Genomic DNA, 27,382 nt, shown 5'->3' with positions numbered 1-27,382 from the left:
GACTTGCATAGACTTGAATGAAATCGGCAGGGCAAATCGCACTGATGTACGGCTTTGAAATTGTGCTGAAGTAACGCGATTTCAAAGCCGCACCGCTATGAACGGGGGCCTAATAATGTGCTTATTATTTGTACCTTTTATATCTGTCTGGAGTTCCGCTTTAACCTCACGTAAAGAACTCCAACCGGGTCTCCGCTAGGATGTGTTCTATTTGTACCCACTGCTTTAGGGCTCCACGTCGATACGAGTCCAGGACCCGGGTCAGATGGCATGCCGTTAGATAAAGGTTAACATCCGGCAAAGCGATACCTCCCCTCAACTTGGGAAGTCGCAGAATGGTCTGGGCCAGGCGAGGAGGTTTTTGGGCCCACACGAATGTGATGAAGGTTCTATTTACTTCTTTGAGGAAAGGGGCGGGGATCCGTATGGGGAGTGCCTGAAAGTGGTACAATAGCCTAGGCATGATGTTCATTTTTACTATGCCACTTCGTCTGAAACAGGAGAACATCCCCTTCTGCCAGTTCTCCAGGTCTTTTTTTATAGCTTTCAGAAGGGGGGGGGGAGTTGAAAGGAAACATTTCTTCAGTTTTACTGGGTAGATGGATGCCTAGGTACTTAAAGTGGAGGGCCACCCTGAAAAAAAAAATTTCACCAAAAATCCTAAAAAAAAAATTTGAAAAAAAAAAAAAAATACATTTTTAAACTTACCTAAACCCTTGTTGCTAGGCAGTCTTCCTAATCTGCCTCTTCCTATTCCGCGGCGTGTTCTGCTCCTCGGTGAGCGGCCCCGTTGCCTTCTGGGAACTGTGTGTGTTCCAAGAAAACCACGGGGCCATTCACAGAGCTCCGCGCCACTCGCGCGTGCGCGGTAGAAAACTGGCAGTGAAGCCGCAAGGCTCCACTGCCTGTTTCCCTTATTTAGGATGGCGGTGCCAGGACCCGAGAGCCGAGGGAGGGGTCGGCCTCGGGCGGCCAACATCGCAGGCACCCAGGACAGGTAAGTACTTATTTAAAGTCAGCAGCTACAGCGTTAGTAGCTGCTGACTTTTACATTTTTTTTTCAGGGACGGAATCCCGCTTTAATGTGGGACGAGGCCCATTTGAAGGGGAAGTCAACTCTAAATCAGTGCAGCTAGGGATGGATATTTTTTTTTATAATTTTATTCTTTATAATTTTTGTTTACAATTTCATTTTTTTTATATTTTTTGCAATTTTTTTTTAATCAACCCTGTTTGGGTGGGGGGGGCGCTTTGGTGAAATATCAGCTTTAGACCCCTGACATCTCCCCTTTGAGACAGAGAAAGAGGCTGAGGACAGATTCCCCAGTCCTTTTCTCAGCATTGAAGATGAATGGACAGAAGACAGCGGCTCCTGTCCGTTCATAAACTGAGAAACACACAGGTTACTCTGCTCAGTTATCACAGGACACAGGCGGGATCTCGCTCACCGTGTCCAATTCAGAAAAGGCAGGGGCCGGTAAATGACCGGTCCCTTCCTCCGCTCGCCATCCTGACAGATCCCCACAGCTGGCAGGAGAGGAGGGAAGCCGGCTGTGGGGGACGAGGGGGGTGGAGGAGGAGGACAGGGAGCCGGAGAAGAAGGGGGGGGTAGAAGGACACAGAGGGGGGTGGAGGAGGAGGACAGGGAGCCGGAGAAGAAGGGGGGGGTAGAAGGACACAGAGGGGGCTGGAGCAGGAAGACAGGGAGCCGGAGAAGAAGGGGGGGTAGAAGGACACAGAGGGGGCTGGAGCAGGAAGACAGGGAGCCGGAGAAGAAGGGGGGGGGTAGAAGGACACAGAGGGAGGTGGAAGAGGAGGACAGGGAGCCGGAGAAGAAGGGGGGGGGGGTAGAAGTACACAGAGGGGGGTGGAGGAGGAGGACAGGGAGCCGGAGAAGAAGGGGGGGGGTAGAAGGACACAGAGGGGGGTGGAGGAGGAGGACAGGGAGCCGGAGAAGAAGGGGGGGTAGAAGTACACAGAGGGGGGTGGAGGAGGAGGACAGGGAGCCGGAGAAGAAGGGGGGGGGGGTAGAAGGACACAGAGGGGGCTGGAGCAGGAAGACAGGGAGCCGGAGAAGAAGGGGGGGGGGTAGAAGTACACAGAGGGGGGTGGAGGAGGAGGACAGGGAGCCGGAGAAGAAGGGGGGGGGGTAGAAGGACACAGAGGGGGGTGGAGGAGGAGGACAGGGAGCCGGAGAAGAAGGGGGGGGTAGAAGGACACAGAGGGGGCTGGAGCAGGAGGACAGGGAGCCCGAGAAGAAGGGGGGGGTAGAAGGACACAGAGGGGGGTGGAGGAGGAGGACAGGGAGCCGGAGAAGAAGGGGGGGTAGAAGTACACAGAGGGGGGTGGAGGAGGAGGACAGGGAGCCGGAGAAGAAGGGGGGGTAGAAGTACACAGAGGGGGGTGGAGGAGGAGGACAGGGAGCCGGAGAAGAAGGGGGGGGGTAGAAGGACACAGAGGGGGGTGGAGGAGGACAGGGAGCCGGAGAAGAAGGGGGGGGGTAGAAGGACACAGAGGGGGGTGGAGGAGGAGGACAGGGAGCCGGAGAAGAAGGGGGGGGGGTAGAAGGACACAGAGGGGGCTGGAGGAGGAGGACAGGGAGCCGGAGAAGAAGGGGGGGGGGTAGAAGGACACAGAGGGGGCTGGAGGAGGACAGGGAGCCGGAGAAGAAGGGGGGGGGGTAGAAGGACACAGAGGGAGGTGGAAGAGGAGGACAGGGAGCCGAAGAAGAAGGGGGGGGGTAGAAGGACACAGAGGGGGCTGGAGGAGGAGGACAGGGAGCCGGAGAAGAAGGGGGGGGGGTAGAAGGACACAGAGGGGGCTGGAGGAGGACAGGGAGCCGGAGAAGAAGGGGGGGGGGGGTAGAAGGACACAGAGGGAGGTGGAAGAGGAGGACAGGGAGCCGAAGAAGAAGGGGGGGGGGTAGAAGGACACAGATGGGGGTGGAGGAGGAGGATACAGGGAACAGTCGGGGATGATCGGTGCAGCAGGAGGGACAGCTGTGATCACGATCACGCCAGCCGCGGAAGGGAGAGAAGGAGAAGTGGATGTCGGCTATACAGGGAGATCGGTGATCACAGCTGTCCCTCCTGCTGCACCGATCATCCCCGACTGTGAACCAGGGGACCATCCAGGATCAGCCCCCGCAGCCGGGATATGGAGCAGCACTTGCGGGTGTCCGGGAGCCGCCCCCGAAATGCGGGAGACTTGAGATATCTGGGTCCAGACTGTCCAAAGTGGCAGTTAGGGCTTGTTCACTTCCCACCACTAGAAAAGCAACACTTTCATGAGCATTTATTGAGTATTCTTGAAGCTTGTTCAATCCTTCAAAAACACAATGAAAACACGTCATAAATGCTATAGATGCATTATTGAGCATTGCTTCATTCTTCACAATCAGCACACGTGTGAATGAGCCCTTAGACGGTTGAGACAAACCATTTACCACTGACAGGGATGCTTACGATGTTCAGCTTTTATTTACGTAAAATCTTTATCCCATAAGGAAAAAAAAAAAAAAAAAAAATGTTGCTGTAACTGCTTACAGAGGAAGTAAACCCTGATGGGTTTTACTTCCTCTCTTTTCCCCTGCAAAGTAAAAGCATAATGGGCTAGTATGCAATAATAATTACCCGCAAACAAAGCCCGAGATGTCCCCGAGGTCCGAGTTCATCTTCACACCTCTTCCTTCCGGGGCCGTGGACTCCGGCTCTGTGACTGGCCAGAGTCATGCGTGGGAGCCAACGATCACGGCAAGATTGTGCCCTTTCTTCAGTGCGCATGCGCCACTGACGTTGGCGCAAACGTATATGGTGAACCGCGCAGGTTTAGGCGACATTTCCAGTACCTGCAGGTTAAGCCTTATTTTTGGCTTACCTGTAGGTAAAGGTGGTGTGTAAGGGTTTAAAACCACTTTGAAAAGTGTTAGCTAGATTTCTGCTTTATATTGATAGTCAAGTCCATTTAAATCTTCCAGTACATCCAACATTCCCCTCTCCCCAGACTGACAATGCTGCTGTCCAAGAGCGGCTCTATTGCTCCATGTGTTACAGGCTGGATCACCAGGCGATAAGAAAAAAAAAAAAAAAAGAAGAAAAGCCTAAAAAACACGAAAAACGAATGCAGCCACCACATCTAATGATTGGTAAGTAGCAATATATTAAATTTGGGGTTTAATACCACTAATTATTGTTTCTTAAATTTCTTAAAATTTGGTAGTAGTAGTAAAAATTCTACTAAAAATGTAAATTCCAAAAAGAGAACAGGGGATTTATGCTATGTGATTTTTGCTATATTTATGCTATATGAATATCCACTTGCCAACCACCCCATAGCAGATTTACTGCTACAGGGCAGCCGCGCTGCACAGGATCACATATATATGCGTGATCTTGCATTTCCGGGTATCAGGTGCGCATGCGTACTGCCGGAGGCTCGCTCCCAAGCACATCGGGAGTCAACCAGCGGGTCAGACGATCATTCATTACACAGGCAGAACAGCAGTTCTGTCAGTATGGAAGGCATTGATCCTGTGTTCCTGCAAAGCAGGAACATGGATCAATGCCTTCCATTAGTAAAAACAACTCCCCCACTGTATTAAAACACTGGTCAGGCACACATTTAACCCTTCGATTGCCCCTGATGTTAACCCCTCCCCTGCCAGTAGTACAGTGACAGTGCATATTTTTAGCACCGATCACTGTATTGGTGTCACTGGTTTCCCCCCAAAAGAAGTGTCAAAAGTGTCCGATTTGTCCACCACAATATCGCAGTCCCGCTGTAAGTCACTGATCGCTGCCATTACTATTAAAAAAAATAAATAAAAATTCCATAAAAAACTATTCCATAGTTTGTAGACGCTACAACTTTTGCACAAACCAAACCAATATACGCTTACTGGGATTTTTTTTTACCAAAAATTTGTAGCAGAATACAGACTGGCTAAAATTGAAGAAATTTGTTTTTTTACATTTTTTTTTAATTGGATATATGTTTTATAGCAGAACGTAATTTTTTTTTAATTTTTTTTTTCCTTCAAAAAAGTTTGTTTATAGCGCAAATAAAAACCGCAGAGATCAAATACCACCAAAAGAAAGCTCTATTTGTAGGGGGGGGGGGACAAAAATCTTATTTGGGTACAGCGTCGCACGACCGCGCAATTGTCAGTTCGCAGTGCCGCATCGCAAAAAATGGCCTGGTCAGCAGGGGGAGGGGGGGTAAATCTTCCAGAGGGCAAATGCATATTAAATATAATAATACTAATAATAATACTAATACACATAAATAAAAGCATTCCCAATGTTATGAAATTTGCATATTTGCTTGGTTGAAACCATGAAATTATTTTAAACCTATTTATCGATCATATCATATCTTGGACCACAATAGATGTTTATTGGCATACGTCTTTAAAGGATAAGTTCACCTTTTGACAAATTTTATTTATTTATTTTTTTTTAAATGCATTTTTTGTTGCAAGAGCCTGTAGAGTATTGCACCAGTGATCAGCAAATCTCTGATGCCATGCAGGTCTCATGCACACTGTCAGTGTATAGGCTTGTTCGTACCTCGTACGGGCAAGCTGATACACGCTGACAAGAATAGTCAATGATCTACAAGCCGACCACCGCTAAGGCTGTTGGGAGTTGTAGTTTTCCATTCATAGAACACAATTTGTTAAATTGTGACAGCTAGCGGGGGGTGGGGGGGGCTAGCTGTCAAAGCGGGGGGAGCGTGGGCCGGTCCTTTCATAACACATTACACCCCGAATATGGGTGCAACACGTAATGTGTTATGAAAGGTGAACTTATCCTTTAACCATGTATGAAGAATGTCACAAAATCAACCTTCGATCATCACCAGGGTTGAAGAACTGGTCCAGCACAGTGAAGAGTGAAGAGATCCTCAGGATGAATTTATCTCACTAGGGAATCAATCTGAACATGGTTTGCTTTTCTACACGCTGTGTCAGAGCAAGATTCTGTTGGTGTTCATGCTGTGGTATGTATTCATTGCAATGGCTCCGTGGCACAAACCCCCCCACCCCACACTTTAGAGAAAAGTGAGACAGATAGCAGAACGTCCAACAGATATACACTATGTTGTCAAAAGTATTGGGACGCCTGCCTTTACACGCACATGAACTTTAATGGCATCCCAGTCTTAGTCCGTAGAGTTCAATATTGAGTTGGCTCCGCCCTTTGCAGCTATAACAGCTTCAACTCTTCTGGGAAGGCCGTCCACAAGGTTTAGGAGTGTGTCTATGGGAAGGTTTGACCATTCTTCCAAGAAGCGCATTTGTGAGGTCAGGCACTGATGTTGGACGAGAAGGTCTGGCTCGCAGTCTCCACTCTAATTCATCCCAAAGGTGTTCTATCAGGTTGAGGGTCAGGACTCTGCAGGCCAGTCAAGTTCCTCTACCCCAAACTCGCTCATCCACGTCTTTATGGACCTTGCTTTGTGCACTGGTCCACATCATTTGGTGGAGGGGGGATTATGGTGTGGGGTTATTTTTCAGAGGTTCGGCTCGGCCCTTTAGTTCCAGTGAAGGGAACGCTTAAGGCATCAGCATACCAAGACATTTTGGACAATTTCATGTTCCCAACTTTGTGGGAACAGTTTGGGGACGGCCCCTTTCTGTTAAAACATGGCTGCGCACCAGTGCACAAAGCAAGGTCCATAAAGACATGGGTGAGCGAGTTTGGAGTGGAGGAACTTGACTGAACTGCACAGAGTCCTGACCTCAACCCGACAGAACACCTTTGGGATGAATTAGAGCAGAGACTGCGATCCAGGGTCTCTCGTCCACATCAGTGCCTGACCATAAATGTGCTTCTGGAAGAATGGTCAAACATACCCATAGACACACTCCTAAACCTTGTGGACAGCATTCCCAGAAGAGTTGAAGCTGTTATAGCTGCAAAGGGTGGGCCAACTCAATATTGAACCCCTACGGACTAAGACGCCAATAAAGTTCATGTAAAGGCAGGTGTCCCAATACTTTTGACAATATAGTGTATATCAATCTGTCACAACTGTCGAAAGTATCTCTCCTAGGAAGTGGTGGAGTTGTACAGGAAGAGAAGTTATTTGCAGAGTAATGGCAGCCATACACACTTGGACATAAGACTGACTTCTTTTCAGATTGATCGCTTCTGATAGGAATAGTCAATCACTAGCTGACAACCTATTTAACTGGGGGCGTGGTTTTTGACTGATTAGTTAAAATCCAATCGCATTTTATCAATTGCATCTCTGTTTCCATCATGTCATTTCATAATCTATGCAATTAAGGTACGATCGTATTCACAAACAAAGCGTCAATGGTATGGACTGATGCTAAATCAGCGACATCATTCCACCATGGCCAATCAACTCAGTTTGCTCAAATCAGATGGAAGTTACGTCTAACATAGATTTTAAGGGATGTTATGGCTATTTGTTTGCAGATTTGATCATTTTGATTGAAATCACACTTCGATGGGATAAAAAAAAAAAAGGAAAGAAATCAAAAGATGCATGGCCATCATAAAAGAAACATAAATACCAGCTCCAAAGTTGACAAATTTTGTCACAGAATCGTCTGAAAGATGCGACACAAACAATTTAAGGCAAGATGGAAGATATCTTTTTTACCTCCACTTTCTTCATCACCAATATGCCAGTATTTCTTTATGAATTTGTTGTAATAACGCCATACAGTAAAGTTTTGCAAATAGGAACTACTTGAAGATACTAACAATGAAAAGGTTTCCAGGTTTTCATGAATTGGGTGCAATGCTTCCGACTTCAACGCTAGAAACATGTCTCCAACCTGTATAGTCTTACACGTGTAATGCGGAGGTTTTGCCCCTACTGACAGCTGAGCCACCACCGTGAGGAAACACAAAAGGTGAGCGGTGAAGCGTGAGCTGGTCCTCAAGCAGGAGAAAAGGTCGCAGTGTTTGTTAATGCTGTGGAAGAATCCCTTTGTACCCTGTGCCTATACACATTGCTTATGCAAACAATTCTGACAGCTTTTCTTTCCTTTAAGACTGTGTTGAAAGGGCATGGCCCTAAATGCATTGACACATTTCCTGCATCTTCACACCTTGCATCAGCCACAATTCCTATACCTTCAGATCAGATCCAATTCCTGTACCTTCAGATCTCAGATCAGCTCCAAATCCTGTACCTTCAGATCTCAGATCAGCTCCAATTCCTGTACCTTCAGATCTCAGATCAGCCCCAAATCCTGTACCTTCAGACCTCGCATCAACCCCAAATCTTGTACCATCGGACCTCACATCAGCCCCAATTCCTGTACCATCGGAACTCACATCAGCCCCAATTCCTGTACCATCAGACCACATATAAGCCCAAATACTTGGGGTCCTCAGACCATCCCAAATACCCGGGCCCTCGGATCAGTCCCAAATACGCGGGCCCTCGCATCAGTCCCAAATACGCGGGCCCTCGCATCAGTCCCAAATACGCGGGCCCTCGCATCAGTCCCAAATACGCGGGCCCTCGCATCAGTCCCAAATACGCGGGCCCTCGCATCAGTCCCAAATACGCGGGCCCTCGCATCAGTCCCAAATACGCGGGCCCTCGCATCAGTCCCAAATACGCGGGCCCTCGCATCAGTCCCAAATACGCGGGCCCTCGCATCAGTCCCAAATACGCGGGCCCTCGCATCAGTCCCAAATACGCGGGCCCTCGCATCAGTCCCAAATACGCGGGCCCTCGCACCAGTCCTAAATACGCGGGCCCTCGCACCAGTCCCAAATACGCGGGCCCTCGGACCAGTCCCTATTCCTGGGCCCTCGGACCAGTCCCAATTCCTGGGCCCTCGGACCAGTCCCAATTCCTGGGCCCTCGGACCAGTCCCAATTCCTGGGCCCTCGGACCAGTCCCAATTCCTGGGCCCTCGGACCAGTCCCAATTCCTGGGCCCTCGGACCAGTCCCAATTCCTGGGCCCTCGGACCAGCCCCAATTCCTGGGCCCTCGGACCAGCCCCAATTCCTGGGCCCTCGGACCAGCCCCAATTCCTGGGCCCTCGGACCAGCCCCAATTCCTGGGCCCTCGGACCAGCCCCAATTCCTGGGCCCTCGGACCAGCCCCAATTCCTGGGCCCTCGGACCAGCCCCAATTCCTGGGCCCTCGGACCAGCCCCAATTCCTGGGCCCTCGGACCAGTCCCAATTCCGGCACCTTCAAACCTCAGATTAGCCCCAATTCCTGGGCCCTCAGACAAGCTCCAATTTCTGGACCTTCAGATCTCTGATCAGCCTGAGTTTGTGTACCCTCATCCCTTATATCAGCTCCAACTCCTGTACATTTAGACCTCATATCAGCCACAATTCTTACACCTTCAGACCTCAGATTAGCCCTAATTCCTTGGCCTTCAGATCTCAGATAAGCTCCATTTCTTGCACCTTCGGACCTTAGACGAGCCCCAAATCCTGCACCCTAAGACCATGGATTAGTCCCAATTCCTGTACCTTCAAACCACGGCTTAACCCCAATTTCTACACCTTCAGATCAGCTCCAAATCCTGTACCTTCAGATCTCAGGTCAGCTCCAATTCCTGTACCTTCAGACCTCGCATCAACCCCAATTCCTGTACCTTCAGATCTCAGATCAGCTCCAATTCCTGTACCTTCAGATCTCAGATCAGCTCCAATTCCTGTACCTTCAGATCTCAGATCAGCTCCAATTCCTGTACCTTCAGATCTCAGATCAGCTCCAATTCCTGTACCTTCAGATCTCAGATCAGCTCCAATTCCTGTACCTTCAGATCTCAGATCAGCCCCAAATCCTGTACCTTCAGACCTCGCATCAGCCCCAATTCCTGTACCATCGGAACTCGCATCAGCCCCAATTCCTGTACCATCAGACCACATATAAGCCCAAATACTTGGGGCCCTCAGACCATCCCAAATACCCGGGCCCTCGCATCAGTCCCAAATACCCGGGCCCTCGCATCAGTCCCAAATACCCGGGCCCTCGCATCAGTCCCAAATACCCGGGCCCTCGCATCAGTCCCAAATACGCGGGCCCTCGCATCAGTCCCAAATACCCGGGCCCTCGCATCAGTCCCAAATACGCGGGCCCTCGCATCAGTCCCAAATACGCGGGCCCTCGCATCAGTCCCAAATACGCGGGCCCTCGCATCAGTCCCAAATACGCGGGCCCTCGCATCAGTCCCAAATACGCGGGCCCTCGCATCAGTCCCAAATACGCGGGCCCTCGCATCAGTCCCAAATACGCGGGCCCTCGCATCAGTCCCAAATACGCGGGCCCTCGCATCAGTCCCAAATACGCGGGCCCTCGCATCAGTCCCAAATACGCGGGCCCTCGCATCAGTCCCAAATACGCGGGCCCTCGCATCAGTCCCAAATACGCGGGCCCTCGCATCAGTCCCAAATACGCGGGCCCTCGCATCAGTCCCAAATACGCGGGCCCTCGCATCAGTCCCAAATACGCGGGCCCTCGCATCAGTCCCAAATACGCGGGCCCTCGCATCAGTCCCAAATACGCGGGCCCTCGCATCAGTCCCAAATACGCGGGCCCTCGCATCAGTCCCAAATACGCGGGCCCTCGCATCAGTCCCAAATACGCGGGCCCTCGCATCAGTCCCAAATACGCGGGCCCTCGCATCAGTCCCAAATACGCGGGCCCTCGCATCAGTCCCAAATACGCGGGCCCTCGCATCAGTCCCAAATACGCGGGCCCTCGCATCAGTCCCAAATACGCGGGCCCTCGCATCAGTCCCAAATACGCGGGCCCTCGCATCAGTCCCAAATACGCGGGCCCTCGCATCAGTCCCAAATACGCGGGCCCTCGCATCAGTCCCAAATACGCGGGCCCTCGCATCAGTCCCAAATACGCGGGCCCTCGCATCAGTCCCAAATACGCGGGCCCTCGCATCAGTCCCAAATACGCGGGCCCTCGGACCAGTCCCAATTCCGGGGCCCTCGGACCAATCCCAATTCCTGGGCCCTCGGACCAGCCCCAATTCCTGGGCCCTCGGACCAGCCCCAATTCCTGGGCCCTCGGACCAGCCCCAATTCCTGGGCCCTCGGACCAGCCCCAATTCCTGGGCCCTCGGACCAGCCCCAATTCCTGGGCCCTCGGACCAGTCCCAATTCCTGGGCCCTCGGACCAGCCCCAATTCCTGGGCCCTCGGACCAGCCCCAATTCCGGCACCTTCAAACCTCAGATTAGCCCCAATTCCTGGGCCCTCAGACAAGCTCCAATTTCTGGACCTTCAGTTCTCTGATCAGCCTGAGTTTGTGTACCCTCATACCTTATATCAGCTCCAACTCCTGTACATTTAGACCTCATATCAGCCACAATTCTTACACCTTCAGACCTCAGATTAGCCCTAATTCCTTGGCCTTCAGATCTCAGATAAGCTCCATTTCTTGCACCTTCGGACCTTAGACGAGCCCCAAATCCTGCACCCTAAGACCATGGATTAGTCACAATTCCTGTACCTTCAAACCATGGCTTAACCCCAATTTCTACACCTTTAGACCTCAGATCAAATTAAATTACTGTTCCTTTAGACCTCAGATCAACTTTAATTCCAGATAGTGTAAAAACCTAACGTTATCCCACTAACAGTTTTTTTTGTCTGTGTCCCCATTCCTGTCAGGAAGTGAGAGGAAATCCCACCTATAAAAAACACAGATGGCATTAAAAACCTGACAGATGTTGTAATCCTTCCTTGCTCCACCCAAATAAAAAGTTTTGGCTGGAGTTGGGCTTTATTTGTAAAGTAAAGTTTTCATAAACATGCCCATACAGTTAAACATTTCAGGTGAAGCCGTTAGTATAAAAAAAATAATCAGACTAAGGATGCCCTGCAAGAATGGTCTGTGACTCCTACCTGTTTCGATATAAAGGTTGGATGAATGAACAAAGGAGCATTACAGGGGAAACGCATCTGACATTCCCAGAAGTGTTGAATGCCAAAGAGACTGATGGAGGCTGAAATCACTGGAATGGAGGGAGTCAGGCGGCACAAGTGGCAAGAAAGGGGAGTACAATAGCCCATCTATTGCAGGGCATCTTTTTTGGAATTCTTTATTATTTTTTTTACCCTAACAAGGTCTCTTTAATACAGTGCACACCCAGGACAATTGGGTAACTAAGCATTGCAGAAGCTGCTGATCTTCAGATCATCTCTCTCTGATTAAAACTCTGCATGGCCCTGTCTGAAAACGGCAGGCAATAAGGGGAGAATTATCCGTCCTCAGTAGTTCACGTGTGTATTAGCTTAAGCTTGAGCTATTTTGCTCTGTAAACATTTTTTTTTTTTTTTTTTAAACAAAACAGATACTGATAGACAGGTAAAACATAAAAAGCAGACTAAAGTGTCACCTGCTGGTTGAAAATAAGAAATATTCGTATATAATAGTTTATATTTACCTGGCTGAGGGAAAAAAAAACACACACACACAAAAAAAGACCACAACACATTCCCTTTAAGACCCGTGTACTGTCCTTGCTTACCGCTGACATATTTCCTGTGCTTGTTTCATCGTCTGCCCGGCACTGATCATGTCGTCAGGTTCAAATGTCATCATAGCCTGCATCTCCAAAATAGTGCCATACACCAGACTATGATACATGCTCTCCTGGGATCTGCGGTAAAGAAAACACAAGGCACTGAGCCAGGAATGCAGATACGGTATATATTCTATGGTTATGTGACCAGACTACTTACAGGCTAAACAAGGCCCAGATACAATGTACACATTTTCAGTGCAGACAGCAAGTGACATGTAAAGATTAGCTAACCAGCAATTAAGGACAACAGGTGAAACCAAGCGGAGAACTGCTAGAGTTTGCAAGCAAACACAGCAATCCATTTAATTAACCAATAATACAAGTTCTGTGTAATCTACTGCAACCATAATCCCGAAGGCAACTCACAGGTCACCAGGAGGACATTTCTTGAAGACTGTGCTATGTAACTTCATCTCACTCTGTACTTTATCACCAATCCCATTTAAACTTCTAAAGTAGACTTAAATCTGATATCTGGCTGAGAAACTTTTTCCATACATCAGGCTTTCTACTTAAGCGGTAGTAAAGAGCCAGAAGTGGGTGTGTTTGCAAATTTCTTCTGATGCATCACAAGTAGGGGTTCCCAGATTACCAGACTAAAGACTCATGTAAGCATGTTATTTCATACATTTGATTGGAAGATATTTTTCGTTATAGGTCTATTTAAACCCTACTTTGGTAGATGGTATTATTATTATTATTATTATTATACGAGATTTATATAGCGCCAACAGTAGTTTGTAATGTGTGTAACAAGCTTTGAAATAAAGCATATCAATATTCTAAATATTTATAGTAACTGACTGCACAGCATTCAACACAAAGGTAATAAGGCATAAGGCACTGCACAATACGGGACCTGGAAGCTAGTGGAGATCACTGGAAGTAGTAGATTTACAGCTTCCAGAGAGATCCCACAGATATGGGATATTCATAATTACATTGGTCCAAGCTGGACAAGTGTAACTAAATATCCATGCATGGAATTCTTCTATAAAACATTAACAAATTTAACTCTAGCTTTAAATAATAAAAAAAATAACCACAATGACACTGGATTCAGTCAGCCAACTCTCACCTTGGCCGCAGAAGGTCTAGACTCTCATCGAAACGATTGTTCAGAAACAGATTCAGTGCATCCATACAATCACTGAGATCCCGGAAAAGATCCACATTGGACCTAAAGAGAAAATACATTTTCATAAAAACAAGTAGAAATAAGGAAGGGAAAGAGTGAAAGAAGTAATCCACTAGACGGTAAAATGCGTAAAACATCTCAGAATAAAAGCACATATGTAATATCTTATTACAGTAACCCAGCTCCTGAGTGTCTTATTACCCCTATAATATCTTATTATAGTAACCCAGCTCCTGAGTGTTTTATTACCCCTATCGTATCTTATTATAGTAACCCAGCTCCTGAGTGTCTTATTACCCCTGTAATATCTTATTACAGTAACCCAGCTCCTGAGTGTTTTATTACCCCTGTAATATCTTATTACAGTAACCCAGCTCCTGAGTGTCTTATTACCCCTATAATATCTTATTATAGTAACCCAGCTCCTGAGTGTCTTATTACCCCTGTAATATCTTATTACAGTAACTAAGCTCCTGAGTGTCTTATTACCCCTGTAATATCTTATTACAGAAACCCATCTCCTGAGTGTCTTATTACCCCTGTAATATCTTATTACAGTAACCCGGCTCCTGAGTGTCTTATTACCCCTGTAATATCTTATTACAGTAACCCAGCTCCTGAGTGTCTTATTACTCCTGTAATATCTTATTACAGTAACCCAGCTCCTAAGTGTCTTATTACCCCTGTAATATCTTATTACAGAAACCCATCTCCTGAGTGTCTTATTACCCCTGTAATATCTTATTACAGTAACCCGGCTCCTGAGTGTCTTATTACCCCTGTAATATCTTATTACAGTAACCCGGCTCCTGGGTGTCTTATTACCCCTTTAATATCTTATTACAGTAACCCGGCTCCTGGGTGTCTTATTACCCCTATCGTATCTTATTATAGTAACCCAGCTCCTGAGTGCCTTATTACCCCTGTAATATCTTATTACAGTAACCCAGCTCCTGAGTGTTCAAATACCCCCATAACATCTTAGTAAAGTAACACTGAACCTAAGTGTCTTATCACCCCTGTAACTTATTATTACAGTAATCCGGCTCCGGGTTATTACCCCTATAATAACATAATTGTATCTAAAATCCTGTAGTATACTGTATGATGATGAATTCTAAGGACACAATTACTCATTCTGTGGCTGGAAAATTCACAAAACTGGTTGCCACCCTGTACTTTGTAGCAGTATATTTGCTGTTGGTGGAGCATAATAACTCTTTACAAAACTGTAATCATTAATAAATGGTCAACAATTTATTTAAATACATGAATAAAACTCTCTACAAACTAAGATGTTACAGGAGTATTAAAATAGAAGCTAGCTTAAAAAGCGTAGTAAGATGTGGCATGAGTAAAAATAAATGATTGCACCTGTAACATCACATTACTGCAACCCAGCTCTCGAGTGTGTTAAAATACTTTATTTACAGGAGCGCAAATAAAGGAATATAACCTTGCTCCTTTTGAAATGTTACAAGACTCTTATTAATGTAAGTACCGTATCTAAGTACCCCTGTAGGATCTCAATGTAATTTGTAACAGTGATAAGACACTCAGGAGCTGGGTTACTGTAATAAGATACAGTATCTCACAAAAGTAGAGTACACCCCTCATGTTTTTGTAAATATTTTATTACATCTTTTCATGCGACAACACTGAAGAAATTACACTACAATGTAAAGTAGTGAGTGTACAGCTTGTATAACAGTGTAAATTTGCTGTCCCCTCAAAATAACTCAACACACAGCCATTAATGTCTAAACTGCTGGCAACAAATGTGAGTACACCCCTAAGTGAAAATGTCCAAATTGGGCCCAATTCCCTCCCCGATGTCATGTGACTCGTTAGTGTTACAAGGTCTCAGGTGTGAATGGGAAGCAGGTGTGTTAAATTTAGTGTTATCGCTCTCACTCTCTCATACTGGTCACTGGAAGTTCAACATGGTGCCTCATGGTAAAGAACTGAGGATATGAAAAATAGAATTGTTGCTCTACATAAAGATGGCCTAGGCTGTAAAAAGATTGCCAAGACCCTGAAACTGAGCTGCAGCAAGGTGGCCAAGACCATACAGCGGTTTAAAAGGACAGGTTGCACTCAGAACAGGCCTTGCCATGGTCGACCAAAGAAGTTGAGTGCACGTGTTCAGTGTCATATCCAGAAGTTGTCTTTAGGAAATAGACATATGAGTGCTGCCAGCATTGCTGCAGAGGTTGAAGGGGTGGGGGGTCAGCCTGTCAGTGCTCAGACAATACACCGCACACTGCATCACATTGGTTTGCATGGCTGTAGTCACAGAAGGAAGATGATGCACAAGAAAGCCTGCAAACAGTTTGCTGAAGACAAGCAGACTAAGGACATGGATTACTGGAACCATATCCTGTGGCCTAATGGGACCAAGATAAACGTATTTGGTTCAGATGGTGTCAAGCATGTGTGGTGGCAACCAGGTGAGTACAAAGACAAGTGTGTCTTGTCTACAGTCAAGCATGGTGGTGGGAGTGTCATGGTCTGGGGCTGCATGAGTGCTGCCGGCACTGGGGAGCTACAGTTCACCGAGGGAGCCATGAATGCCAACATGTAATATGACATACTGAAGCAGAGCATGATCCCCTCCCTTCAGAGACTGGGCCACAGGGCAGTATTCCAATATGATAATGACCCCAAACACACCTCCAAGATGACCACTGCCTTGCTAAAGAAGGCAAAGCTGAGGGTAAAGGTGATGGACTGGCCAAGCAAGTCTCCAGAACTAAACCTTATTGAGCATCTGTGGGGCATCCTCAAATGGAAGGTGGAGGAGCGCAAGGTCTCTAACATCCACCAGCTCCGTGATGTCGTCATGGAGGAGTGGAAGAGGACTCCAGTGACAACCTGTGAAGCTCTGGTGAACTCCATGCCCAAGAGCGTTAAGGCAGTGCTGGAAAATAATGGTGGTCACACAAAATATTGACACTTTGGGCCCAATTTGGACATTTTCACTTAGGGATGTACCCACTTTTGTTGCCAGCGGTTTAGACATTAATGGCTGTGTGTTGAGTTATTTTGAGGGGGCAGCAAATTTACACTGTTATACAAGCTGTACACTCACTACTTTACATTGTAGCAAAGTGTCATTTCTTCAGTGTTGTCACATGAAAAGATATAATAAAATATTTACAAAAATGTGAGGGGTGTACTCACTTTTGTGAGATAATGTATTACAGGGGTAATAAGACACTCAGGAGCCGGGTTACTGTAATAAGATATTACAGGGGTGATAAGACACTCAGGAGCCGGGACACTGTAGTAAAAGGATAGTAGGAATGGTGTACACGGTGTTGAATATACACTATAATCCCACGATACATTAATGTCTGACTCGTGAGTAAACAGAGTGGTGCGGAGTTTATCGGAGGTAATGGTTATCTGCAGCATTTATGATTTGGTTGGGCAGGTCAGGATGAAGAGGAAGGAGAGGAAAGATAAACAGAGAGAGAAGAGATTTCTCTGAAATACAGGGAGTGGTAAGGTGTACATACATTGATCAGTATTGTGGGGGATGTTTGCACAGTGTCACTGGCAGCATACAATGACATTCCACTCTACAGCTCCCTGCTGATCGCACTGCCATTGATGTCTCAGCTGTCAGGACACTCGGAGCCCCGGATCAGTGGTGGGATCCACAAGGCTCCGTGTTCTCTGCTCAACATATGGTCTGTGTTTGCTGTCTCCTAATGTCTGGTCCATTTAAAACCATTAGCCAAAACCTGTCTGGTAATGCCGCGCGCACACACGAGCGGACTTTCCGGCGGACCGGACTCCGGACAATTCGATCGTGTGTGGGCTCCAGCAGACTTTTTTTCCCCAAAAGTCCAACGGACCTAGAAATAAAATATGTTTCAAATCTTTCCGACGGACTCGAGTCCGGTCGAAAAGGCCGCTCGTCTGTATGCTAGTCCGACGGCCAAAAACCGACGCTAGGGCAGCTATTGGCTACTGGCTTCCTTATTTTAGTCCGGTTGTACGTCATCCGAATCCGTCGGACTTTGGTGTGATCATGTGTAAGGAAGGAAGGGGAGATAACCTCCTGCCACCAGAAGATATATCCCCATTAGAAGATTTCAATTCAACTCCTGTTTTGGTGACAACTCAAAAACTATTTTCTTTCACATTTTGTACCAGACACAATAGTCACCGGGGCCAACAGAGTGAGAGATTGACAGGGGTTTGAACCCTCCTCTACATAAAAAGAGCAAAAAAAATTTTAAATGTTGCCATACAAAATTGCCCCACGCACATATGTGGCAGGGCGACCGCTCTGTGCCAGATCACGTACCTAGTACATGATCTGACAACTTCTGGATCTGGTGTGCGTGCACGTCGCCGGCGACCCGCACCCGCTGTGATTGGACACAGCGGGAGCCAATCAGCGGGTCTGGCAGACGCGATGTCCGCAGGAACCCGCCAATCATTCGGGAGACAGACAAACCGCCGTTCTGCCTAAGCAAACAAGTTCTGCGACAGGGGAATGTACTGATCTTGTGTTACCTTCCCCCAGTCAAAGCACCCCTCCCCCCAACATTTAGAAAGCACTCCCTAGGAACACACTCAACCCTTTGTTGATTGCCCCCAATGGTAAATCCTTCCCTACCAGTGTCATTAGTACAGTGACAGCGCATATTTTTAAGCAACGATCACTGTACTAGTATCACTGGTCGTCATAAGTGTCAGTTAGTGTCCCAATTTGTCCACCGCAATATTAAGTCACTGATCGCCACCATTACTAGTAAAAATAAATAAAAAATAATATGCCATAGTTTGTAGACGCTATAACTTTTGTGCAAACCAATCAATATACACTTATTGGTATTTTTTTTTTACCAAAAATATGTAGCAGAATACATACTGGTCTAAATTTAACAAGAAATTTGATTTTTTTATCTCAAATATTTTATTTATGGAAAGCAGGAACAGGCAGATCCAAAATCTCACATCAACATTGTATAGGCATCTACATAAACAGGGAAGGCATATATCCAATCCAAACAGGAAGTCAGTGTTAAAGGGAACATATACGTCAATAAAGCTTTACCAATTCCATAGTATGCACTTGTCTTCATGTAGTTATTTGTAAAAAATCAGCCCTGTGAAGAGAGGTATGGCGCTACCCATTCCCCATTTTTTTAATACTAATTTGCAGGGAGACAAAGGTAAAAGAATAAACAGCTAAGAAGGAGAGAGAAAGGAAAAAAAAGGAAGAAGAATAGGAATAGGGGCAGGAGGTAAGGGGATCTGAAGTAATGCGGTGGCTCGTCACAATATGTAGGTGGCATTGTCCATTGAGCCAGTTATGGACCCAGCAGGGCTTTCCCCCCTCGTCAGAAAAGATGAACATATTCCAGTGTCTCCAAATTTTGGAGTACTTTTCGGGTTTACGTTGTGCCGATAATATCAAATCTTTCATCTTATGGATTTCTTTCACTTTTTTGAGCCAGCTACTAATAGTAGTAGAGTACGGGTTTTTCCAATTCAAAGGTATACAAGATTTGGCGGCATTTGACAGGCGACGTAATATGGATTTCTTTATAGACTTTCTCTGGAATGGACGACACGTGCAATAAGAAAAAAGCCGGGTCAGCAGGGATCTCAAAAATAGTGAACTCCTGAGTAATCCTCCGCACTTCTTTCCAGTAGTGCTCCAGTTTAGGGCATGACAATAAAAATGTGGAGTAGCATCTCCAACAGCGATCTGTGGTGTTAGGGTAGAATTTATGTAAGAGGCATGGCGTATGGTACCACCTCATTAGAATTTTAAAATTGTTTTCCTGGGTTTTCATGCAAATGGACGATGTAAGAGAAAACCTAATAATGTTTCGTTTTTGTTTTATCGTGAAAGTGCGCCATAGATTTGTCTCCCAGTGCTTCAGACAGGGCAGAGCCGGTTGTTCAGTAAGGAGATATCAGTAAGTTGTAGGTTTTGCAGAGGACCCTTGGTAGGGTTCAGGGGGAGGGCTGGCAGCCATAGGCCTTGGGGGCAAGTCCAGTCAAGTGGCCCATTCAACCACTGAATCAGCTCACCATTCATGCCCACCTGGCTTTATAACAGATATTGATGTTATGAAGCAAGACAAATATGATACAATGTGGTAACATAAATTAATGTTAAAAGCAACAACGGTTTAACAAAATAATCCATCAATGCAGCCTGATCAGTGCACATCAGCTCAGCCTCACCAGTGCCCATCCAGTGCAGGCTCATCAGCTCAGCCTGATAAGTGCCCATCAATGTAGCCTCACTAGTGCCCATCAATGCAGCCGCACCAGCGCCCATCAATGCAGCCGCATCAGCGCCCATCAATGCAGCCTCACCAGCGCCCATCAATGCAGCCTCACCAGCGCCCATCAATGCAGCCTCACCAGCGCCCATCAATGCAGCCTCACCAGCGCCCATCAATGCAGCCTCACCAGCGCCCATCAATGCAGCCTCACCAGCGCCCATCAATGCAGCCTCACCAGCGCCCATCAATGCAGCCTCACCAGCGCCCATCAATGCAGCCTCACCAGCGCCCATCAATGCAGCCTCACCAGCGCCCATCAATGCAGCCTCACCAGCGCCCATCAATGCAGCCTCACCAGCGCCCATCAATGCAGCCTCACCAGCGCCCATCAATGCAGCCTCACCAGCGCCCATCAATGCAGCCTCACCAGCGCCCATCAATGCAGCCTCACCAGCGCCCATCAATGCAGCCTCACTAGCGCCCATCAATGCAGCCTCACTAGCGCCCATCAATACAGCCTCACCAGCACCCATCAGCGCAGCCTCATCAGTGCAGCCTCACCAGTGCCCATCACTGTGGGTCCTGCTGTTCTACTAAGGCTACAGGACATAGCCAGCTCCCAGCAGGACCTACAGGCCAGCAGCCAGCAGGACCCATAAGCCATGGCCAGCTCCTAGCAGGACCCAAAGTTTTGAAGTTACTGGGTGGGCACTGAGGCAGGGTAAACTACAATATCTGGGAGTTGTAGTTTCCTGGCTGGCTGCGCGGCTTTCAGTTCTCCACCCACCGGGAGCTTGAGCGCAGCCGCAGACTACAGCGCCGTCCCATCGGTTAGCTGGCGGCCATTCCCCCGGCTAACTTCCACATAAACCTTAGAGTCCACAAGAAGAACAAAAAAAAAAAAAAATTGTCAAAGGCCGTGGCGCTGGCTGTTTTAAAAATAAGTTAGAGTCAATTGTCACCCTGTCCCCCAGCCCAGCCCTGGTAAGGGTTCCTTCCTTAGAGCAGTATTCCTCAAAGTTGGTCAAATTGCAGCTGAAGCCTCTAGGGTTTGGTAGGGAAAGTAGATAGTAACGTAAATGAAGAGCGTTCCAGAAGGTAAGGCGAAAGAGGCCTGTAGGTGCCATCAAGGATGCAATGGAAGGCCATCTGCCGTCCAGCAGAAAGTAAGATGCTTGGTGAAGACCGGTTTGGTGTAAGTTCCGGAATGCCTGTATTTGTAATCCTGGTAGAAACTGGGGGTCCCCCAACACTGGGAATAGGGAAGAATCTTGTGTGGATAGGGATGCTAGTGAGAAAAAGTGCGAACAGATACGTAAGGTGGGTCCCATCATGGGATGCAACTTTAACGTACGTGGTATAGCGTTATAACACCATGGGGCTCCCAGCAGTGGTATATTCGTTTGAGCTTGCTCAAACTGCACCCAAAGTTTGGCTGCACAGTGATGGCGCCAATCGATAAATCTACTGAGATGAGTAGCTTGATAGTATTTCAACACATCCGGGACTGCAAAGGCCCCCCACATTGTTTGGGTAGTGAGAGTTCACGGGGGATACGATATAAACTTCAGAAAAAGGGAATGGTTTAAAAAAGTGAGACGGTATCAATTGTCAGAGCTTGAAAGAGGTAAAGATATTTCGGTAGGATGCACATCTTTAGGAGGTCAGTAGGGGGGGGGGGGATTTAGTTCAAACGTGCAAGACAGGTTAGCAGGGATTTACGTCCCTAGGTATTTCAGAGCCATGTCTGCCCACATGAACCCAAAATTTGATTTCAGCGTTTGGAGAAGGGGTGGGAAGATCTGAAATTAGATTTTTTTTTTTTTTTCTAAATTGTCGGTCTTTTTTTGTTTATTGTGCAAAAAATAAAAACCGCAGAGGTGATCAAATACCACCAAAAGAAAGCTATATTTGTGGGGAATAAGCAAATATATTTGGGTACAGTGTCACACGACCACGCAATTGTCAGTTTAAACAACGCGGTGCCGTATCACAAAAAATGACCTGGTCATGAAGGGGTGTAAATCTTCCAGGGCTGAAGTGGTTAAGTGCTCATTCTGATTGGCGGGCAGTGATGACATTATTAGGAGCCCCACCTACTGGCTTTGAGTCGTTGGAACTTGACGGTGACAACTCGTCACTGCTTCGGAGATACCAATTGGACGCACCTGCAGAATAAAATATCGACATGGATATGCGGCAGCTCAAAATTAAAGCGGAACTAAACCAACTTTTATCCTTTACATCACAGGAAGCTGGCATCTTCAACTCTGATCTGCATGGTGCAGCCAGTGTGATTAGTTATGACACCAGCCATTTTATAGCTGAACAGTTTGGTTGAGCGCACAAGCAACTGTGAACGTGATCATTTATGGCATTGGACGTAGGCGTTTCAGGAAATGATCAAGTCGATGGGTTTATTTCCACTTTAAGGCCCAACTCCACGCTGCTTTTACTGACTTATTGTTTGCTCCCCTGCCACAGGGGAAGCACCCAATCATTACAGGTATAGGGGCACATTTGACTCCCCCTACCGCCAATGCTGGTGGTATGAGCAGCCAATCACCACAACAAAATGCCGGGAGCTAGTCTTGTTTAACCCCTTTGCTACCACTGACGTAACTATGACGTCAGTGGCAGAACCAGCATGGACACAAACCATCGGCCACTACAGCAGCTGGGGGTTTGTTTACATGTTTACAGCGAGCTGTCAAACTTTCACATAGAAGTGATTGGGGCAGCTATAGGTTAACACCATGTGCCAGGAGCCCACCTGTCCCTCCTGGGGGCGCAGGACTTCCATGGCAGGTGTCCGGATGGAGAGTGGAGGGACACCAGCAAAAGTCAACTCGCTGATCGCCCCGGTTTGGAATGAACCCAAAAGCGCTCAGCTCTGAGCACTCCCGGGTTCAAAGCTGGCCAAAGAAAAAGCTGATCCAGCACAGTCTACGCTTGATCAGCTTTAACAGGGGTCAAAGGTGATTTTAAAAGGTCTAATAATCCCCTAATGGCTTCTAAGGCTGGGTTCACATATGTGCGGCTGCGGTTCCCAGCATGTGGTCCGGTGCGTTCCTGTTCAGGTCTAAATTTTTTACTGAATCTGTACCTGAACCAGACCCAAACACACAGAGGATCCTTTTGGAACACGGAACCGCAACTGCCCCGGACATGTGTAAAATGGCTCCATTGAGAGCCGGTCACAGTCGCATGTCATGCAAATTGGATGCAGGGGAATCGGCATCCAATTCGCACATACGTGAACCCAGTCTTAAAGAGAACCTGTCACCTGCACGGCGTTCAGCCCAATCAGCCTTGTGATAGCAATTATGTTAAAGCTGAAGTTGAGGTATGGCAAATTTTCCATAGTTACATTGGTCCAATGTAACATATGTATATACCATACCTGTGGGATCCCTCTGAAAGCTGGAGATCACTGTAGTTGGTACCGCTACTAAAGTGATGCCACTAGCTTCCGGGTCCCATTCTGCCCTGCCGCATTGTGAACACGAGAGGTCGCTCCTTTGCTTGGCACAGGCTCCATTCAGAGAATGGCAAGGTTGGATGAGGTGGACAGGTACAGAATGGCACATCTGTAATTACATTGGTCCAAGCTGGACCAAGGTAACTATGTACAAATAGACAAAAAAAAAAAAATATACGTTTTCAAAATTACATTTCAGTGAATTAAGGGCTGGTTCACACACCACAAAAACGCACTCCACATCTGTTGGTTTTTAATGTGTTTTTGATGCATTTACGGATGCATTCCAGATTTTTTTTTTTCCCCACTGTGCTGGGGTCCGGTGCATTTTTAATGCGTTCCAGTGCCTTTTTTTATGTGTTTTATTGCGTTCCAGTGCAGGAAAAATGCAGCATGTTCTACTTTTTTTTTTCCTGGAACTGACCGCACTGGTATAAACTATGCCATTTGAAACCATATAACCTATTCTCCATGCGTCTTTTGATGCAGGAAAAAAAAACAAAAAAAAAAACTGGGACTTCATGTGGTGTGAACTGGCCCTAAATTTAAAATATTCTAAAAGCCCCATGCCCCTCGATACATGCACATATAAAAAGTGAACGCAAACGCACATAGTAGATATTGCCTGATCCTATTTGAATTTAGTGCAGCTGTGCGTGGCTCCGCCCATTCACTGGGTTTGGAGGATAGACTGCAAGTGCCATCTGGCACCGTGGTAGAGGGACTCACAGTGCTGTCACACGTGCTGTGACATCACTGTACTTGTAGTGTATGGTTCGCTTCCTCCAGCCCCATGATGGAAGACCTGTACCACCATACGGACGCGGTGCTGGGGGTCAGTAATGCGGGGACCTGGACACTGCACTTGCCATGCCTTGATCACAGTCGCAATCCTCTGCAGGCTTCAATGCAGACATGTAACAAATGCACATTGTATTATTTCACTGATATCAGTGTATTTATTACAATGGACATTACACTGGGGGGGGGGGGGGGGGGGGGTTGGGACAGCTTTACTGAATGCAGTAAATGGAAGGTGAGTATAAGAAGAAAAGGGGGGAAAGGGCAATGCAAAGAACCTGTTCCTCTGCCTGTCTTAGTGGAAGGATGTAATGATCCTGCTGATTGCTTTTGCTGAAACGTTGTCACCTGATCCTGGTGTGGCCCCTGGGTTTCCATCTCACTGTGTGACCCCCTACTAGAGCAGCTCCACACCAGTATGGCAGATAGAGGGAAGTGATTGCCGCCCCCCCCAGACATCCCCCTTACCTCTCCCCGGGGCCCGACACCTTGCTCATGCTGCTCCTACACCGACTGCCAGACCACGCCCACCGACACCTGTCCTGGAGAGGGGACGCTGCTGGCCACGCCCATATGCAAAGAACAGCATTGTTATTTCTGGAGAACACGCCCACTGACACGTGGAGAGAACAGGTAGGAGGCGGCCACGCCCTCCAGTACAGCATACACAGCCAGGTGTGTGCGGCTCTGTCCTGTGCTTAACTGTATATGTACAGTATAATGAGAGTGTACTATAGTACTATAGGTGAGCAGCGAGGAAGTATAACAAATATATAAGTATATGTATATAATATATATTTAATAAAACTATATAAATTATAACACACACACACATAGTATTAGTATTTTTCAAATAGTTTCCACACATTTATATTCCGCACATATCTATATATATATCTATATATATAGATATATATCTATATATATATCTATATATATAGATATATATATAGATTTATATAGATATATATATAGATATATATATCTATATATATATATAGATATATCTATATATATAGATATATCTATATATATATATTCTTCAAAAAGTTGTATAGAATATATACATATATATTCTTCAAAAAGATTTATATATATACACATATAAATTATATATATATATATATATATATATATATATATATATATATATATATATATATATATATATATAAAACTTAGTTTAGAAAAGTGCAGAAACTTTTTGAAGAATATATATATATATATATATATATATATATATATATATATATATATTCTTCAAAGAGTTTCTGCACTTTTCTAAACTAAGTTTTTATATATATATATCTATATAGATATATATATAGATAGATAGATATTTATATATATTCTTCAAAAAGTTGTATAGAACATATACATATATATATATTCTTCAAAAAGATTTATATATATATATATATATATATATATATATATATATATATATATATATATATATATATATATACGGAATATAAATGTGCGCAAACTATTTGAAAAATACTAATTATATATATATATATATATATATATATATATATATATATATATATATATATATATATAAAGTAGTGAGTGTACAGCTTGTATAACAGTGTAAATTTGCTGTCCCCTCAAAATAACTCAACACACAGCCATTAACCTCTTTAAAGAACCGGAAGGATTTACCCCCTTTAATGACCAGTCTGTTTTTTGCAATACGGCACTGTGTCGCTTTAACTGACAATTGCGTGGTCATGCGTGCAACCCCTAGAGCTCTTAAAGCCAACGTACACCGATTCGCGCAGCCATGCCGACCTGCCGCAGTATAATGATGGCAGCTGGTCGGCAAGCGGTTAATGTCTAAACTGCTGCCAACAAAAGTGAGTACACCCCTAAGTGAAAATGTCCAAATTGTGCCCAAAGTGTTAATATTTTGTGTGGCCACCATAGGCGTGCGCAGCCTATTGCATTAGGGTGTGCACCCGAAAGCTCAAGCACACATACATATATATATATTGTCAAAAGTATTGGGACGCCTGCCTTTACACGCATATGAACTTTAATGCCATCTTAGTCCGTAGGGTTCAATATTGAGTTGGCCCACCCTTTGCAGCTATAACAGCTTCAACTCTTCTGGGAAGGCTGTCCACAAGGTTTAGGAGTGTGTCTATGGGAATGTTTGATCATTCTTCCAGAAGGGCATTTGTGAGGTCAGGCGCTGATGTTGGACAAGAAGGCCTGGCTCACAGTCTCCACTCAAATTCATCCCAAAGGTGTTCTATCGGGTTGAGGTCAGGACTCTGTGCAGGCCAGTCAAGTTCCTCCACCCCAAACTCGCTTATACATGTCTTTATGGACCTTGCTTTGTGCACTGGTCCAAATCATTTGGTGGAGGGGGGATTATGGTGTGGGGTTGTTTTTCAGGGGTTGGGCTTGGCCCCTTAGTTCCAGTAAAGGGAACTCTTAAGGCGTCAGCATACCAAGACATTTTGGACAATTTCATGCTCTCAACTTTGAGGGAACAGTTTGGGGATGACCCCTTCCAACATGACTGCGCACCAGTGCACAAAGCAAGGTCCATAAAGACATGGACTTAGCAGGGGTGGTGGGAAATTAACTTCAAGTGCAAGAATTCACATTATAACTGTAACTAAAACATATACAATTAAGTGTAACACTCTAAAAAATAAAAAATCCAAAGTGCTATAATGGTGTGAACCTCCCAACTAAAAAGTTGTTGCACTCGAAGGTAATTTGTATTGCAATTATCTGTAGAGGGGTTTCCACCATCCCTGCTAAGGCAGCACTGATGGGCACTGATAGGCAGCACTGATGGGCACTAATAGGCTGCACTGATTGGCAGCGTTGATGGGCACTAATTGGTAGCACTGATGTGCACTGATAGGTGGCACTGATAGGCAGCACTGATTGGCACTAATGGGCACTGATTGGCACTGATAGGTGGCACTGATGGGCACTTATATGCATCACTGATGGGCTCTTATTGGTAGCACTTATGGGCACTGATAGGCTCTGATTCACAGCACTGATTGGCAGCACTGATGGACACTGATTGGCACTGATAGGCAGCACTGATTGGAAGCACTGATGGGCACTGATAGGCTGCACTGATAGGCAGCACTGATGGGCACTGACTGGCAG

General features: G+C 46.3%; 1 protein-coding gene across 1 annotated transcript in view; it reads right to left on the bottom strand.

Moving 5' to 3' along the window:
• Nucleotides 1-24,809, bottom strand: part of LOC141133334 (tetratricopeptide repeat protein 39A-like) — a 79,209-nt gene extending 54,400 nt beyond the window's left edge. The window contains exons 1-3 of the mRNA XM_073622641.1: nt 24,707-24,809; nt 13,637-13,738; nt 12,502-12,633 (exon numbers count right to left, since the gene is read on the bottom strand). Coding sequence (XP_073478742.1) covers nt 12,502-12,633; nt 13,637-13,738; nt 24,707-24,735 — 263 coding nt within the window. The 5' untranslated portion in view covers nt 24,736-24,809. The remainder of the gene's footprint in view (nt 1-12,501; nt 12,634-13,636; nt 13,739-24,706) is intronic.
• Between the last annotated feature and the right edge of the window lie 2,573 nt (nt 24,810-27,382).

This window comes from Aquarana catesbeiana, linkage group LG03 (genome assembly GCF_042186555.1).
Source record: "Aquarana catesbeiana isolate 2022-GZ linkage group LG03, ASM4218655v1, whole genome shotgun sequence".
NCBI lineage: Eukaryota > Metazoa > Chordata > Amphibia > Anura > Ranidae > Aquarana > Aquarana catesbeiana.
This window is presented reverse-complemented; position numbering and strand designations above follow the sequence as displayed.